Genomic DNA, 19,005 nt, shown 5'->3' with positions numbered 1-19,005 from the left:
TCTTATCTTGATCTGTCTCTCTCTAAGCCTAGTGCAGAAGAGTATGGAGGATGACCAAAGTCTCCTGTATGTCTTAAAGCAGTGTTTGTGCCCATGTTTGCTTTCATTTGCTTAGAAGAAACCAACTGCTGTGTTTTACCTTGGGTCTGTACATGTTACAAAAGACCTGACTCTGATCCTCCTCCATAGCGTTCTCTCACACCAAGCTGGAGAACACTTTTTTTTTGTGAATCTCCTCCAACTAAATGTGCGCTCACTGCATCAGCCAAAAGCTGAGCACAGATGCTGGGTCTGGCCAAAGGTATAAATGCACTGTGACACCAGAAGAGCCAGATGGTCTTTCTAAGTGTTTCCTGCCAAAGAAACTAGCCAGCAGCTGGAACGGCTCCATGAGGAAGCATGCCATTCAGCCTGGCTCCTTGACCAGTTAAGCACTTTCTCCATAGCTGAAAAACACATGGCTCCTAACTAGGTATCCTGCTCCAGCCTGACGAGTGTCTACATGTAGTTCATGAAGAGAAGAGGTACAACCAGACTTGTCCATACTACTCCTCCTCTTCTCCCAATAAAGCATTTTGTGTTTAACTATAGCTTTTAAATCAGAAGCATAAGCAAGATAGAGCCAAGCTTTTCCACAGATGACTTCCTGAGTTGGGTGAGAAACAGTCTGAGGGACAGGGACCTTATGCGTGAAATGAAAGCTCGGAGGAAAACACAAATCAATTTGGCTGAGACCTAAACAAAGTGTTCTCTGGCAGAACCGAAACAAGGGTCTTGTGAGTTAAGTGAAGACAACCTGTTTGATCCAAAAAAGAGATGGTTTGTTGAGGGAAGTCTAACTTTATTTATGTGTGTGTGTGTACACATTAAACTGAGTTTAACTCTTAAATGACTGCCTTAAAAAATTATTCATGTTGCAAAAATGATAAAACACACTACAGATCTATTTGATCGTGTCCATTAAAGCAAAACATTTTTACTTAAAAAAAAGTCCTGTTACCTTAACGAACATTCTTCCCAAATTTGAGTAAAATCTGGGAATACTTTCAGTCCCCCTGAATCCTAACATTTGCCCCCTGTCCCTACTCCAATTTAGCCTGTCTCTAATTTATACTTCTAATATATAGGAGAAATGGTCTCTTCTATTTCATGGTGCAGATAACATGACAGGAAAAGAAGTCTCAAGAGCCTCCTTCTACACGTGCCTTCTCCAAATACAGGAGAACATTCCTCCCCTCCTAAACAGGCACAGCATGGAGAGTGCCATGGTACTGCTAGCTCTCAGCGAAGTGGGACTCCAGAGAGATGCATGTCCTTGCTATAATTTCTCTGCCCGCTAACAGCAAGAGAATATTTCCCTTAAATCTGCGCCCTAAAATCTTTTTACTGAGGCTCATCTACTGCACTACAGGTGAGGCCATTTCCCTGGTGCGAGTGTCCACCCACTTACCAGCTCAGACTGTGTAACACCACCAAGCAAAGGAAAGTAAGCCATTTCTTAGGGAGACCCCAAGGTCCCTCCATCCCATCTGGGGACAGTCCTTAGTCTAATAATTGTGTTATACTAATGGGTGGGAGCAAACCAATGAATCAGCTTATCACACAGCTTTGTTGAGAGCAGAGAGGAAAGCAAGTTGGGAGTAAACTGGTTTTGTACTCAGAACCTCTCTATCTTATTATCTCTGCTTGACAGCTCATCAGAGTTAGCAAAAGAGAATTATTTTTCTAACCTTGGTTTTTTTTAGTGGTGCAGCTGGTGTCACTGTAAACTAATGTACAATATAAGTAGTGACATCTCTAAGAACTGTATCCATAGCTAACACGTTTGGCATTAAAACCTAACGGTAGGTCCTGTAGAGTATTGGCCAAATAAAAGAGGCATTTTGAAATATTTGCAAAGGAAGAGCCAAAACTCAGTGGAGAAATTGTCTCATGGGAACCTCTCCCACCTCTCCCTGTGAAAATCATCCTTTCCTCTCCCCTCCTGCCAAAGCAACTGAACAGGGTCCTGCAGGTAAAGACTGGTCCTTCCCAACAGGTCCTCTGCCTGCAGTGGCATAGGAAATCATCTCCTGCTCCCCCTGTTCATAATCAGCTGCAGCCAGGAGTAGAGGCAGCTAAGTTGGCTCCTCCTCCTTTCCACCTGCTATCACAGACCTCTCCTGTAAAGGAAAATTATTTATAAGCTCTTCTTTGTAATGCAGAAGAAGCCAGAAAGGAGGAGGATATGACCAAAGAGGTCTCTGCAGAGCACCAAGCAGTGCTGCCAAGACCTGCTGTGACCAAGGGATTTTTGGAAACCCCTGAATGATGCCAGTCTCTGCCACTTGCCCCAGCCTTCCCTAAGACCCTCTTACCATGTAGCAACTTCAGTTCCCAATTGCCAAATATATTCAAAGGCAGCATTAATCATCTGCTGTCTCTGTACTTCAATTGCATTGACAACCACCAGGAAATATGTACAAGCGCTGGAGAAAGTGTTGCAAGGGACCTAGAAATCAGTGACACTTGGACTAGGAGTGCAGGCAGAATCAGCACACCTCCACAGAAAGGGAGGCCTGGCTGTCCTTATATAGGGCAGGCTAATACCTCAGTCTAAGGCAGGGATGGATTAAGGTTTACTAGATAGCTGACGCCATGCACCCTTATTTAACACTGCTATTGCCAAGGGGCTGTATCAGGGTGGAGCGTGCAGGACCCTAAACCCATCTCAGCACTCAGAAGCACATTTGGGATTTCTGAAGTCTTGCTCAGGGAATCCATTCGACCCTGTCCCTGGATCTCTTTGATCCTTTTGATCCATCTCTGGTTGTGGGGCAAAATCAGATCCTTTCCTCGTGCTTCTGCCTCAGGTATTCATTAGGAGAGGGGTTAATAAGGACTTCTCTTTTATTTTGCATGTGACACATTTAGTCCTTGCATCTCAGTTCCTGTCCATGAACAGAGCATAGTGAGTACAGAGACCGTGACCCCCTCTGGTTCCCACTGATGAACAATCTGCTGAGGCCAGGAGTGTTGATCCTTTTCAGCTGCAGGAAAATACATAGGATCATAGAAAGTAGGCCTCAAGGGATCTTACAAGGTCATGTAATCCACCTCCCTGCTTAAGGCAGGATCATCCCTGATTAAACCATCCCAGCCAAGTGTCTGTCCAAACGCCTCTAGAAAATGTCCAGGGACAGAGATTCCACATCTCTAGGTGGCCTGTTCCAATGCTTGACCTCCCTCATCGTCAGAAAGCTCCTCCTAATGTCCAGCCTAAATATCCTGCAGCTCGAGCCCATTCCATGCAAGAGTCCCTTGAAGACAAGTTGATAGGAATCTGCTTTTTCCCAAAAATATTTCATAGCGAATAAGGCCACAGATCAATGTCTCTAAGCAAAACCCCTAAATTACAAGCCCACTTTCCTAGAGCCTGCTGCTCAGCCAGTAGTCTACTACCTACACACCATACACTGTTAGGTGTTGATCAATTGACAGCAACCACTATTGTGTCACATTGCATTTTAATTCTACTTTATTTTTAATATTAAAAGCAAAGTACTAAGCAACCTGAACACAAGAAAAATCTGCAATAAGAGGCATGGCTATGTGATATTTCAAAATGCTCTGAAAGAGAATATCCCACTCTTTTCTTTTTAACAGCACTCCCTGCCTAAGGAACAGTAATTGAATGGAACTAATGGTCAGGGAGTTGAGGGGAACTGATTCTCTGTTACAACCCACTCCTATATAAGACCAGCCTGTTGTCCTTTACAGTATGTGTTAAGGCTTCAACACAGCCTGTGTGTTTGGAAGGTGGTTCTCTTTTTTTAGCTGGTAAGCTGGTACTTGGCTTATATGTAAGCTGTCTGCTGCTGTTCAGGTGTATCCCTTTTTTTTAGATTGCAGCATGATAAATTCAACTGAAGTTGGCCAATGGCTGTGGATGTGGGTTTCTGGGTGTAGTTGTTAGTTGGTGTCCAAGATGTATGTTTGCATGTGATGGGACTGATTCTTCCTTCCATTCCTGGATGAAAGGCACTGCTGAGTTGGATCCTGTCCTAGGGTGCTGGTGCTCCTGGGGTCCTCCACTGTTGTCTTCTGCTCAAAGCAGTGAAGCAAAGCCTGCTGTACACTTCTTTTTAAGGCTAACATCCTTTGTTGCATGTGCCAGAAAAATAGTCATTAGACCTGTCTGTATCTTTAACAACAGGACAGTGTCCCCCTTCTTCTCTGGCAGGCTAGGGTGTTATGTCTTGTAGCTGTGTGAGGACTGACTCTGTAGTTTTACTAATAGGCTGGACAATTAATTTGCATAGGTGGCTTGGATAGAGATGATCCTGCCTCTAGTAGGAGGTTGGACTAGATAATTCCTGGAGGTCCCTCCTAGCCCTCCTCTTCTGTACTTCTGAGAGAGAGGAACTAAGTCTCTGTTGTTCAAATTCAAATAAGACTCTAAAGATACCTGTTCATTTTTTCTCTAATAGAAATGTGCCTTTCTATTTGCCTGAATAGTTGGAATAAACTCTTCTATCTGCCTGAGATGCAGCTGGAGATTGAGTGGAGGCCTTTAATTATTAACAATGATTTAAAAAAAACAAACAAACCCTAACATTTCTTTATGTAAGAGCCCCTTTGTAATGTAAACCGAAAATAAGTTTGTGTTTTGTTTTGTTGTTTTTTTTTGGGGGGGGGGGTCCTTTTTTCAAATCTGCTTGAAAATCACATCACAGCTGAGCAAACACATTAGTATGTGCTTCTTTAATGATGTTAAGAGGTGCTATTTGTGGGGGGAATAGAAAGTGTTGGGCACCCCCACCCCTTTCTTTTGGGGAGGAACTCCTGACTCAAACATCCTAGCTACTTACAGAGGTTTTGAAAGTCCCCTGGAAAACAACAAAAGGGAGGAACAGGACATTGCTTGGGGAATAGGATGAGTAAAGACTATCCAAAAAAAAAAATCCTTTCCCAGTTGCTTTCAATACATGAATACCAGAACCAACTATCTGGATTTGGTCACTTGAGACACTGGATTTTATTCTATATCCATACCATACCACACTGAATAGTGGTAGCTTGGCAGCAGCTGTGTCCTGATGGTGCAGCCACCCTGCCAAGAGAGGCCAGGAACTAGTGTCTGTGCCTCTGTTCTGGGTGTAAGTCAGCTTGCAGAGATGATGTGCTCTAATAAATCTCTCTTAATGGTTTACAGGTGGCTTCTTGCTCCTCTTTCTTACCCCACTAAAGAGTCCATCGTAAACTGCTGAACTAACTTCAGAGTAGATTTCTAGCTGGGCTGCTTCTACAGACTTTCTCCATGGGGAACAAAGCTAGTCAGAAGAAAGAGGTGTGTGAACCATGTGAGGATGCTAAAGAGCAGAAGGCTGAGACTGGAGCCAGTAAGGTGAATCCTGTTGCACCTACCAGACAGGAGGCTTCTGGATGGATTAGGAAGACCCGTTCTCCCACAATGAATACTCGGTCTCCACAGGACACCCAGCCTGTGGCCCAGATAAAAGCACAGACTGGAGCAGTATCGCAAGGCATGGATGGGGCCCAGGTTCCTGCTAAGATGCTGCAAGAGAGAAAACCAAAATTCTTCTGGGCACAGGAAGTCCAGAGCCTTCCAAAGGGCACAGGAGAGACGAGGGCTCAGCTGGCTGTACAGCCAATGCAATGCAAGCCTCATGCCATCAGGCAGACCATGCAAGAGGCTAAGGTATATAGGACTGGTATCAAAGAAGGAGCTGGGAAGACCCAGCCTGCTGGAGCATGGACACAGGCCGGGCAGCCAGAGACCATCCTGGAGACTGCGGAGCCTTCTTCTGCATGCAGCAAAGATCTAGCTAGAGAGACTGAGCACACTCCACAGTCTGGAAGCCAGACTCCACAGAAGAAATTCTCAGCTGTATGCAAGAGACACAGCACTAGGCTGCTGAGGCCAAGCCCAGTCTGCAGATGGTTTAAGAGGGTGAGGTCCAGATCCATGCAGTGACTGCAAACTCTTGACTGGCCTGACCAAAGATGATGCCTATCCTGGACTTCCTTCACTGACCACAAGAGAGAACCTAAGCTGCCCTGCTGAAGCCCGCTCTGCTCTGCATATGTAGCCAGAGGCTGGTGCCAAGGAGCCTTGAAGGCCCAGCCTCTTGCAGAAACCCTGCTAGAGGATACAAAAAGCTGCAGGAGGAATTGGAACTGGCTGACTCATAAAAGGGGGATAGCTGCTCATGAAGTGGGGGAAGTAGGAAGGGAATGTCTCAATACCTAGCTTGCTGCTACAAACGCATCTAGATCCTTCATTATCGCTAGTACGTGGTCACAAGAGTTACTTGGCTAGGAAGACATAGTGATTCTTAGACTAAGCCGTCCTTTCTTTCTTCAAACACTAGGAAACTAAAGAAGATCCAATAAAGTTAGGGAACTCCTTTAAATTTAATACATGTTGTCCCAACCCACCTGTAGCAGGGCAATCCTGGATGAAGTCTGTGATGAACCACAGGACTCCCTACTGCTACCTGAATTTTAATGTTGATCACTCCAATAAATGCTGACTTTGTTATTGAACCACTTGTTTCTTCATTCCTTACTCCTCCTCCTCCTCATCCTCATCATTATTATTATTATTACTTGGGGGAGTGGAAAGAGCTGGGGCTGAGAGGTGGCTCTCTGGAATGAGGCGGGGGAATGCTATGGAGCTGCCAATCCTGTTATCAATCTGAGATCCTAGGATCTCAAAGTGCAGCATGTCTGTTAACCTGCAGGCAGTTATATAACTAAGCCTGTAGGTGTTAGACATCTCCAACCCATCTCTGTGGGGAGCCAGCCAGAAGCTGAAATGCCACAGGGGGAGAAGCGGGCAGTAGGTCACATACTTCCACAACTGAGGAAGGACCTGTCACCCTGTCTAGACTAGAAGTTGGTGCCCAATTCAACTAGCACAAACTGCACAGTCCATCTCAGGATTTGACTTGAGTACAAAAAAAGGTTTGTCCTACTTGCTTCCTGCTTTCCTCCCCAAAACCACTTCAATGCTACATTCATGACCTGTTTCCTAGCAGCAGTGGGGTTGAATAGCTAGTTGCTTTTCTTCCCTAGCCACTTCCACAAAACAGCCTCAGTTGTACCTGTAGGCCCCTTCAAGATCTATGGGCCTGAACAATGCAAGCCGATTACTGAACACACAAGTTCATCAAACCAAATGTTGGGTGGCCATTCTCCTAAAGGCACAGAGCAGGTAGGACAAAGGCAATAAAAGGTGCTTGCTGAGCTCAGCTTGCTTGGAGCTGAGCAGGGCTATTTCCCAAGAAACTTTCTTTCTTTCCACTGTCTCCTGGGACTCTAACCTGGGCCACTGTTTTACTTTTTCTACCTGATTCTTTTACCACTAACTCAGTAATAAGTAACCAACTGAAAACCTATGGAAATATGCGCCACAATGTTAAGTTTAATATCAAGATGTCCCATTTTGTCCCCTTTAAGACAAAGAAGTGAAAGGCGCATAAGGAAATGGGAACAGTTTTCATAAGTGTGTTTGTTCTGAGGTTATCAGTGCCATTTTGCATGGAATAAACTCCTGCCTTTCCAGGAATTGCACTGCTAAATGACATACCACTCACTAAAACACTGCAATGGAGTCTGGATATAATTGACCCACTTGCTTCAGACAGGTACTTAGCAGCAAATCTCTGAGTAGAGAGCGCTTCTCAGAAAATCTCTCACCTTGCCAAAATCACACAGATGGTTCCTCCACTGTTTGCACTTGTAGGAATTCCTTGCATTTCCCCAAGCTGAAACCAATCCTGCAGGAAAGGATTTAATGGTTCCCAAGCACTCCTCTGCCAGCAATGATACAGGATGATGTCTCCTATTTTCCAAGCTACTGTTGACTTCTGTCCCTTAGTACAAGCAGCTTGGTCAGCTCCCTCTCCTATCCCCTGGCTTTACAGGCTCTTCTCCAGAATAAAGTGTAGATGCAGCAGGAATGGAGGAGGATGTGTGTTCCCACCCTGTATTGAAACAGCTCTTTACAAAACACCAAGCAGTGCTTTCCAAGCCTGTTGCACTCAAAGGGAAATGAAAAATGTGAATCTCTGCATGTTGTCCCAACTCCACCCTGAATATCCACGTTACCCACTAGCTCCGATTCTCACCATTTTCAGAAGATAACACTAGTCATCTAGCCACCACTATACTTCAGATGCTTTGGTGGATATGTGAAAGCAGTGGAGGAAGTGTCACAAGGAAGCTGAAAATGTCACAGTGATATCCTGATAAGGTGTACAGCTGCCAAATCAGCATCTGCAGACATGGGGAACCTAGCTGTCCTTATACAGGGCAGACCTAGACATCAGAGACTAGGCAGCGAAGGATGTAGGGTCCTCTGACCTAATCACCCCAACCCCCCCTGATTTCACATTGCCATGGCAAAGGGTAGAGTAGGGAGGCAGCATGCAGGAGTTAGGCTATAATTTCAGAACAAAACCCCCTAATTACAGGCCAATTACCCAACAGCCTGCTATACATATTAGTTAGCAATAACTGGTTTGTTGGAACAAATGCCATACCATGTTGCAATTCTACTTTTCTTTGACTAGTTAAAGCAAAAATAAAAATAACCAGATACACAAAAAGCTCAAATATAAGAAGTATGACCACCTGGTATAGCTTAAATCCCTGAAACAGAATATTTTTCCCATGCAGTATAAGGGGAACAGAAATTAAATGGAACAAATAGGCAGGGGAAGCAATTCTGTGTTACCATCCCTCCCTATTTAAGACCAGCCTGCTGCCTTTTGAGGCAAGTGTTGAGTTCAGTAGAGGCTTTGAGTTATAAAGCTCTGAGGTGGTTTGAAAGCAGTTTTTCTATAGACTGGTAAGGCTGTTTTTATGCATATGCGTGTATCTCTTTCTGTGTTCGCTTCCCCTGATCCCTATTATTTGTTGCTGAGATGATTTCTACCCAGGGATACCAGTGATCCAACAACTCTGAGCTATCTTCTGCAGTAGGCCATCTCAAGCAAAACTTTCTCTCTTGCTTGGAGCTTAATGTGTTTTATTGCTTTCCCATATTTCAGAAATGAAAGTATTGCTCTACTTTATTGCACTAACTCACTAAAATATTTGATTAGACATTTTACTTAAAACATGTTACTGTATTCTTGAACTGTTGTCCCTTTTCCTCTGTACCTCTCTGCTTAATCTCCACTATTCTTTGAACAGTCTCTACTGTCTGAATACAATGTTCTCTATATCTAATATGTAGCCTTGGAAATGAAAGGCACTGGAACACTATTTACCATGGTCTTGGAGTAGCTCCATAGTGTAAATTAAACATCGCTGTGAAGTGTTAAGACTTCCTTTTGGGCAGCAAAGAATTGAACTGAGTAATGGATTTAGCAAGGGCTTTTAGTGGTACTGAGAGACTCAAACCTTTTCATTTGACACTTTTGATGAAGACTGTTTATTTGCATTGAAAGTGTTTGCTGCTGCTTTTGAAACATCCCAAATGCCTGTTAAGCTGGATGTTTAAGTTTAAGCTAGTTTTTGGAAAAGCCAATGTCAAATCAGCAGCCTTCAGTTGGGACTTTTCTCCCTTTTGTTGTTGCTTTTGGATAAATAAAACGAGTGGTGGGGAATGGGATGAAGGGCAGGACGACCAAAGAGGCTTGTAATCATTCTTGGTGTACAAACACCGGAACATGTCACTGTTGCAAACTAGCTCACTGATTACTTGTTTTTTGAAGACTGCTTTCACTTGAGACTTCAGGTGTGCCCCCAAATAGAAAGCTGAAAGAGGCTGCAGCTGTATCCTACCAGCTCAGCTAAGCTCCTAACCACCTCCATGTGTCCTGATGTGCTTTGGCTCAAGCTTTAGGCCCCTTTCCTGCAGGGTGGAAGTGTGTACTAACAAACTGCCTAATATCTTGCAGGTGGGATGCTGGGAGCTGGTTACTAAGATACTCCTGACGGAGCAGGATTTGGGCTTCTTGCCCAACTACCACTTCCTCGGTCTTTTTTTTTTTTTTTTCTTTCTCCTTCTGTCACTACTTGCATTATAGGAGAGGTTTTCTGTCTGAGTGGCTGCTATAAACCCCAGCCATGGGGAATGAAGTTAGCCCAAAGAGGCTGTGTGCATCAAGTGAGAAATGTAAGGCTCAAGAGGCTGTGGAGGGAAGTGGGGAAATGCTTCCTACTGCACAAAGCTCGCAAGAGGTTACAGCATGGATTGACCAGAGCTGGTCTTTCCCAGAAGAGGCTTTGCAAGACCCTGGCAGTGCTCTTACACCAGTAACACAGGAGGCATCTGCACAGACAATGGGGAAGACTGCAGTGGATCAGTCCGCTCATCGTCTGAGCCTCGGGCAAAGGCTGCAAGTTTGGATTGGCAAGGTACCACGAGCCAGGGATGTGGTCCAGACTTCAGGTGAGGTGCTACAGGGAACAGAAGCCAAGCCTCCTACAAAGGTAACGCAGGACAGTAAGCCTGCTCCCAAAAACGTGAGACAGCCTAGAGAAGCCCCAACTGCTGTAGAGAGTACAGAAGAGACGGCCAAGCCTGGGCTTGTTGCATACCCTGATTCTGAGACTCCAGCTACTCCACTAGCTAAACAAGGGGTACATGCTAGTGCATGGGCCACAGATAAGGCTGAAATGGATCTGACTGCTTCAGAGGTGACTGAGATTTGGCAGTTGAGGTCTTCACAGGCACCTTCTACCCCCAGCAAAGAAGTGACTGAAGATGCTGAGCATAGTTCACAACCTGCAAACCCAGAAACTGAGGCCCTAGTGGAAAGCCAGACCAGGCTGGAAGGCTACCTTGCTGTGTGCAAGAGATTGTACAACCTACTGCTGACACCAAGCCCACTCTGCAGGTGGCTCAAGAAAGCAAAATCCAGCCCAAAGCAGTGACTGCCCTTGTACTAACCCCTGACTGTTCAACGTGCTTGTCTTATGAGATGGCAATACAGATCCTCCACTGATCATGCAAGAGACTCCATGCTACTCGGCTGAAGCCCAGCCTGTTCCATGTACATGTACCCAAGCAATTGAAGTTCACAAAGTTAAATTAGGGAAGCCCAGTCTCCTGCAGAGATGCACCTGACAGCACAAAAGGAAATAAAACTACTCCTGACTAGCAACTGATTAGAGGATTTCCTTCCAGATCACGCAGCTCTGCCACTACCCATTAAAGAAACAGGGCTGAGACTAGGAGACTGAGACTTTTTTTTTTTTTTTTACAAATCACTGAAGAAACTGACTCGACACAAGAAGCTGCAGCCCAGCCTGAAATAAGGACTGTACACGCAACCCTACAGGATGCTGACTTCCCATTTGCTCTATGCATCCTAGGAAGCACGAGTGTATTTCAGACAGTGGCCTGGTTCTCTTGGGAGAAATCACTGGAGTCTGACTCTGAACTAAGCCTGTAAAACATGTACCCCACTGTGAAGATGACATGAGACTGAAGTCACATGCACTGTCACCATAATTGGGTTCTTCCTCCATTCTTCCTCTAGTGACACAGGATCACAATCGCTTTGAGTGCCAGCTCCAGTCTCTGGCCCCTGTACCAGCATGTAGAAGCAGAGGAGAAGACTCCAGTCGAGGCAGCCCTTGGCCCATGGACCTGAGGGTAAAATTGCTCCAATGGAAGACCCCAGATCTAGCAGTGCCTGCTTCAGAACTGCTTCAATCCAGGGAAGCAGCGGATTCTGCTTCTGTGGCTGTAACTCTGCCAGCTCCAGAGAAGGGACTTGTTCCAGGTGGTGGCTCTGATATAACTGGAGCAAGGCCAGAGTGCGATGTACAGGCTGAGTGCTACTGCTGGCCTGCAGCATGTGGTGCTTTGCTATCTATTTCCTGGCCTTCAACTGTAGCCATGCTCAAAATGTTGGCTGTTCCATGAGATAAGGGTGCAATGCAGGTAGCATGACTTCTGGGCAGAGGCTTGGTTGGGGGTGGGGAGAAAGGGGCATCTCTATTCAATTGCAGGCTCAGGCATATCCAAACTTAGTGCATTCTCTTGTACTGGTATGGCGTGGCCATTACTTTATCTTTAAAATCGTTCTTTTCTCCCAACAGTAATGATCTGAGGGTTTTCCAAGACAAGGAAGTATGCACCAAGTGTGTGAGTGGGAGCTAGTGTGTACAGCTTCACTACACAAATTAATCTGATAACTTTGCATGTTAACACTTCTTCACAAGCCCTTCTACAGGGCTGCTTATTCCACTTCAGTGCACACTCAGCACTTCTAAATTCCCTGAGTGCTCTGCCCTTCACAACACTCCCTGCCTCCTAGGCTCTTTGACTTGCCCGGGTCACCAACCCTGCCTGGCAAAAACAAATCAGATTAATCTATGACATACCTTTTTTTTTAAAAAAAAAAACAAACTAAGAGACTGCCTGTATATTCAGTGTTTGTCTTAACTCCATGCTGACGCAGTCCTAGAAGGTGAAGCTGGTGGTGGATGCTGGTGCTGGCAGACCTGGCAATCTTTGTTGCTACTAGAGTTGTTTAATTTTTAATGTTTCATAATTCAATAAATGCTTGTCTACTATTCCTGAGTTTCTCGTTCCTTGCTTTTTCTAAAAGCATGGGGGGGGGGGGTGGAGAGACGAGATGCTCTTGAACATAGCTGCAATACAGCTGCTTAACTACCCAATCCTAGATGACTGGTTTGCAAAGCACCATCCTAGCGCCAAGTTGTGCCACAAAGGGGTCAATTAGTTTTCCCTACATACTCCCAATAAAACTTTTTGTTAGCAAAAGATGCCTATTGTACTCCAGTTCTGGGCCATATAGACCACTGGAGGCAACAAGGCTAGAAATATACTGCTCAACCTGTGAGGATACTAGGCCTAGGAGCTGACCAGTTGCTGAACTGCTCTTAGGGGCAGGGGGAGACTCTGTCTGCTTCACTACAGAAGCACTTCCTCTATTTTAAATTACCCTTTTAAATGGAAATTGGGGTCCTGATGCAGCTGGTGCAGTGCTGCTGTCAAGCTGTACAGTTCATCTTGGGATTTTTGAGCTGATCTAAAAAACAGATGTTCCTATTTTACTCAGTCTTTCTTCTCTTTCCCTCACCCTTTCCCTCCTAATCTAGTCCCTGAAAGTTGTACTTTATATTCACGGTCTCTTTCCCCAGTCATTTCCGTGAGCCTTGGCTGCAGCTGGCCCTTGTAGGTCTCTTCCAAGTCTGTGTGTCTGAGCTGAGACAATTGATTAATACACAAGCAGACAGGCTTGTTGAAACAAATGTGTGGCCATTCTCCCAAAGACAAGAAACAGGACAAAGGCAACAAAAGGCCTTCTCTTACTCCAGTTTTGGCACGTATGCTGAGCTGGGCAGGAGAAACTTCCCCAAGGAACACTCTCTGTTTCTTCTGACTTCAACTTGGGCCCTCCCCCTGCCCCCCATCTGATCCTTTAACATCCCCTCTAGATCCAAGGTGGTAACAATTAACCAGTTGAAAATGCACATGGACATTCACCATACTGCTGAAACTAAATACAAAGAGATCCTAGTTTTAACCTTCCAGAGAAAAGGGTGAAAGGGGCACAATGGGGATGGGAACTCTCTTAATAAGTGAGAATTTATTGAAAGGTTATTGGTGCCATTTCATACAAAATAAATGCCTGCTTTCCAGGAATTGCATTGCTAAATGATACATGGCTCACTAAAATGCTGCAATAGAGTCTGTCTGCAAATTAAAATCAACCAGCTCACCTCAGCCAGGCATTCGGCAGCATTTTCACAGCAAGCCTCATGTCTCGGTACAGAAAATGTCTCTTGGAAGCCTTTCTTATTCTCCTTTTTCCCCATTCTGCCCAAATCACCCAGACTATTCCTCTTCCATTCACAATTATATAAAGTCTTAGCAGCACTTACTGGAAAAACTGTCCTGGCAGAAAAGGTTGAGATTCTCTGCTGGCTTCAGTATCTGAGACCGTATCTTCTCCCTGTGTCTATTTAGCTCTGAATATTGGTAAAGAATGGCTAATTTTGTTCCTCCTCTGATCTTCCTGCTTTTTTTTTTTTTTTATGGATGACTTTCCTGTTACCAAACAGATCTCTGCAGGCCACTAGCAAATGCTGCTCAGGCCTCCTAGGTTCAAATGAGCCCTTACTGAAAACTGCTGATTTATGCTATTCTCTATTTATTGCCCCTGACAGTCCATAACTTCATGTTATAACTTCAATTTTTAATTGGCAAATCTTTTCACAAGGCAACTGCTTCCCTGATGTTTCAGTAACACTGTAAGCAAAGATCAAGCACACAAAAACATACAGTGTCACAATAACCTTGAGACCCCTGTAGTTGTAGAAATAAGTTTAGGAACCAAATCAGCATAAACAGGGTCCTATTTTTCCTTAGGCAGAGCAGGCACTAGACTTTAGTAGAAGGCAGAAGCTAGGGTGGATTAGGTTGAGCAATTCATATAAAACTAACCTCTGGGCCAAAGGCATGTTTTTGATTACTGTTGCAAGTTGAGAAGTATAGGGAATAATGGTGCAGGATTCCTAACCCAGCATCACTGAATCTGGGGGCCCATTTAGACTAAAAACAATCGGGTAATCCCTTTAATTTGATCCTGCTCCAATCCATTTCTGGCAGCATAGTTTGCAGACCTAGGGCTTCTGCTTTTGGGCTCATTATGTTTTTAAAGGTGATCTGTGTCTCTGTCTCTCCTCTGATGTGACCTGCTCAGTTCTTCCATCTCATTTTCCCCTCCACGAACAGAGCACAAGGGATGCAGTTAAAATGACTCCATAATGCTGGTTAATCACTACCATGGGCTGCAGACTAATACTGATGTATAACAAGGGCTGGTCATTTGAAGACGGTAGAAAAGAGGTAATGGGGTTGCTCGTCATCATGCATGAACAATAGCACAAGCTGAAGCTTCAAAACCAAACTTTCCAACAGCCTTCCGTACAGCTGTTCTTCTACAGCACACCTTGTCAGCTTGCAAAACAACTGTCATGCTGCACTGCACTTCTATTTTCAATATTTAAATGAAAATATTAAATAACCAAAACCACAATAAAATCTGCAGCCTGAACCTAGAAGGCACAGCTGTGCCAATGCTTAAAAAGAATGTACTTCTTTATAGACAGCACAGTCTAATGGCCAGGAATCTGGGAGAAAACAGTCCTGTGTACCACCTACCTCTACTTTAGACCAGCCTATTCTCTTTTGAAGCATGTTGAGAATTCGGCAGAGACTATGGAGCTGGGCACTTACTTGGGAGGTATTCCACACTAGGTTTACAATGGGGTGTTTTGTATGTACATAATCTCTCTGCTGGTGTCCAGATGCTTTTACTGATCACTTATTACAGTGTTCTACAATGAACTGAAGTTAGGTCTGTGTCTATGGGCAGCAACCTGGTCCTTGAAGGTGGGTATCCTTTGAAGATTTCAGTAATGCTGTAAGCCAATGTTTATAAGATTCTCCAGATGTTACTTGAGGCCATAGACCCCTGCACTGGAAATTTAAGTATCCGTAATCATTATATGCTAATGTTCCCCAGGTCTGCTAAGGATATCAGTCAAGTACTCGCATGAAATGCAATGGACTTCATTGAAAATAAAAGTTATAGGGGACATGGGCAATGGAAAGTGTTAATGGCCGAATGTGACTGTTGGACAGCTATAACCATCTGATATTTAACTTCTTGAACTAAACTCAAATTCCCCAGCAAATGCATGGAAGCATCAGTGGGAGAGTTAGAAGAAATCAAGAAACCAGAGACCAGTTTCTTTGGTGTCTGCAGGAAAAAGTTGTGGTGATCTTCAAAGTCCAGAACTGGTATTGTTACTGGAAAAAAAATCAGTGCATTCTTCAGCAGGAAAGTACCAGACCTGAGTTCAGGAAGAATCTGATGAGGTGCAGGTAAGAAAATATGCAAGCTTCCAGAACAGCTGTTATATTTTCAGGGTATGGAGACAGAGAGCTCCAAGCATGCCTGAGGGTTTCTTAAATGGGTTTCCCATTCCCATCGCCAAATCTGGGATTCTGTTTGGGTCCAGGCCTCCTGATCCGTTTGATTCATTTGAAATCTGCCATTAGTTCCACAGCACAATTTCTACATCATGCTATGTCTTGTTATTGGGACTTAGTCAGAATTTGAGGGGGATCCTGGCTTCTGTGCTGCAGATGGAGCTCACTCTGTGGGACTGATCTGTGATGCTAATTCTGGGGCTTTCCCCATCTGGACAATCAGCTCATCCTCTAAATTTGCTGATCCGTGTCATATCTAACTTCTCATGTTGCATGCTCAGAGATGACCATAGCAGGGTGTGGGGCCCAGGGCAAATCAGCCTGTGTGGGACCTGGACGCAGTAGCAGGGGGTGGGGGGCGAGCGGCCAGATGCAAAGCTGGCCAGGCTCCGCAGGGCACCCCGCACAAAGCACAAGGCCCAGGGTAGTTGTCCCGATTCACCAGGGGACAGACCCGTGCACGCTCTTTGCAAACCATGGAAAGCTTGGGATTGATTTCCAGCAGCTGCTCATTGATGGATATCGTAGGTCATCATTTCAGACCCCCAGACACTTGCATCTGCCTGAGCTGTTATGCAGTGCTTCAAAAGCACACTATCTTTGTAACAGTCAGGTATCTGTGAGAGCAATGAATGGACATGGGCACTTTGTGCCAAAGTCTGCAGTGATATACAGTGCATGAAGTCCCCTGAGCAAATGCAGAAACTGGAGCCAGATGAGAATACAGAGGCATGGCAATGGTGTGGAAAGTATTAACATCATTATTGGTCTGCCGCCCCTCCCATTTTAGTACTTAAACACAGAATACAATAAAAGCATTAGGATATGCAATCTACCACCCCAGTATAAGACCTTCAGCCATACAACTCTTTAAAAAGAGCATTCAGCTCCAGGATTCAGATTATAATGTAGAGGTTGAGAAGTGTGGGCCAGGGGCTTGACTGTTGGCTTCAGATGCAGAAGGCCTACTCCCAGATCTGGTAGGTAATGCTAAGACCTTTTTATCTCCTATCGTTTGATCATCTTGCCTGTTTACATTGTAATCTCTTCAGGGTTAGAAACTGTCTCTTACCAGATATATGTACAGCAATAAGTAGAATGGAGCACTGATCTCATTTGGGGCCTCCAAGTGCTTCAGTAATACAAATGATAATCTTTTGTTTCAATTATTGTAACAGTAGCTCCATCTGAGTTGGAGATTACTGCTCCACTCCAGTGCAGTCCTCATATTCCCCAGTGCAGGGCATTTTTAAAACTATCTCAACAAATCAGAAGGCTTCAAAATCAATTAACTTTGCCACAGAAGCTGGCACAGCTTTGCCACATAAATCCAGAAGCTAGGCTATCCAACGTAAGCCCAGTGAGTCACACAGTAAATGGAGCCTTCATTATGTAACAGAGGAAAGGGAACACTCATTAGGCAGAACTAATGTGCAGGGATTTGGGGAGGGTTTACAGTGTGGTTACCAAGACCTATTTAAGAACAGCCTGAAGGTGCAAAGCCTGTTAAAGAGGGATTTCTGCTAGTTGTGGACTTAGTGAAGTGTGCTGGTGCTAGAATAGTATCCTCAGTCCACTGGCAAGAAAGATTCCCTTCCCCTTCCTCTGTTTATTAAGGCCGGTGCTTCCTATTGCCTCTAATATAAAGTTCAAATGATATTTTTTAAAATGGGCATTTGAGTAGATGTTCCTGCCTTAGTGTTTAGTGCTCCCTCTGAGCAGTTATTGTCCTTAGTGTTTAGAGAAGTGGGTTTATGACCAAAAGCACTGGATAGAGGATATGATGCCAAGGTGCTTTTTGCTTTAAAGAGAGAGACCAACTGTCCTGGACTTTTCTGGAGAATCCTGAATTTCAGGGCCATTTTCATGACATGTGGGTCTTTTATCTTGACTTTAAATATTGGTCCTGGATTGGCACAAGGCACCAAGTTGATCAGGGATAGTACTTGCAAATTGTGCAGTCATATGGCTGTAAAAACTGGCTGCTTACAGGCAGCTGTTAGCAGCCCTTAAATGGACAGCAGAGTGCCTGGTAGCCTGCCCTGGAATTTTGCTTCTTGAAAATGGTTGCTTTAATTTTCTCCCTCTTTGTAAAGAGCAAAACCAGTGGTGGTTTTAGTAGTGAATGTTTGAAGGACTCATTCCAGAGTCTAGCTTATTGAAGTACTTAAAACTTAAGAAGCTTAGGTAACTAGTTCTAGCTTAATCACTGGCCACTACTTCAGAGTGTGGAGAGGGAATGATGTCTTCTCAGGCACTTGTACACATAATGTCCTTACCATGTACATGTGATGAAAATGTCATTTTGTGTGGCTTAATGGTGTCACACTATACCCGTGCAGGAGCTTTGGGTGGGGGCGTTAAATGAGTTTGCATTGTTGCAAACTAAACTACATCCTCCAGCCGCTGGAGAGGCAGGCAGGCAGGCGGGCTCTGCAGGAAAAAAAAAGGACCGAGCCCCTCACCACTTCTGCCTTCAGGAGGCACCTGAAGGGTACCGATCCTTTTTTTTCCCTGGCAGAACCTGCCTACCTCTCCCACAACCGGCGGGTGAGCTGCTGGCAGGCCAAATGGCTCCTGAGCTGCAGGGGACCCCAGTCCTTCCCTTCATGGTGGCGGCACCCCCCAGGATCACCCCAGCAGGCTGCTAGAGGGCTGGGTGCTGCCCCAGCTTGGGGTCAGAGAAGAGCTGGATCAGGCCAGGTGCTGTTTCTGAGTTGGGGCAGCACCTGGCCTACTAGCAGCCTGCCCGGGTAGCCCTGGAGGGTGCTGCTGTTGCAGGGGGAAGGATCGGGGGCTCCCTGCAGCTCAGGGGCACTTGGCCTGCCAGCAGCTTGCCCCCCTCCCCTAGCCGTGGGCAGGCTTTGCTAAACCCCCCCCCCCCCCCGCCAAAAAAAACCAAACAAACAAACAAAAGGATTGGGCCCCTTGCCATAAAACTTATGGAAACCCTTAAATTGAAACGGTGGGTTTCAATTAAAAGCTCACTGTTTCAATTTAGGGGGCACAGA

General features: G+C 45.1%; 1 protein-coding gene across 2 annotated transcripts; it reads left to right on the top strand.

The window, feature by feature from the left end:
• The first annotated feature begins 8,751 nt into the window (after nt 1–8,751).
• On the top strand, nt 8,752–11,219 carry LOC132246459 (uncharacterized). 2 transcript variants are annotated; one of them, XM_059719594.1, is made up of 2 exons: nt 8,752–8,857; nt 10,044–11,219. In XM_059719594.1, exon 2 carries the CDS (start codon nt 10,084–10,086, stop codon nt 10,891–10,893), a length of 810 nt encoding a protein of 269 aa, XP_059575577.1. In that variant the 5' UTR covers nt 8,752–8,857; nt 10,044–10,083; the 3' UTR covers nt 10,894–11,219. The 2 variants fall into 2 exon arrangements, with proteins under 2 accessions (XP_059575577.1, XP_059575576.1); XM_059719593.1 differs by having other exon boundaries at nt 9,915–11,219.
• The last annotated feature ends 7,786 nt before the right edge of the window (nt 11,220–19,005 follow it).

The sequence above is a fragment of the Alligator mississippiensis genome, chromosome 16 (assembly GCF_030867095.1).
Source record: "Alligator mississippiensis isolate rAllMis1 chromosome 16, rAllMis1, whole genome shotgun sequence".
NCBI lineage: Eukaryota > Metazoa > Chordata > Crocodylia > Alligatoridae > Alligator > Alligator mississippiensis.
Note: the sequence above shows the minus strand (reverse complement) of the source record. Positions and strands in the feature narration are given on the sequence as shown.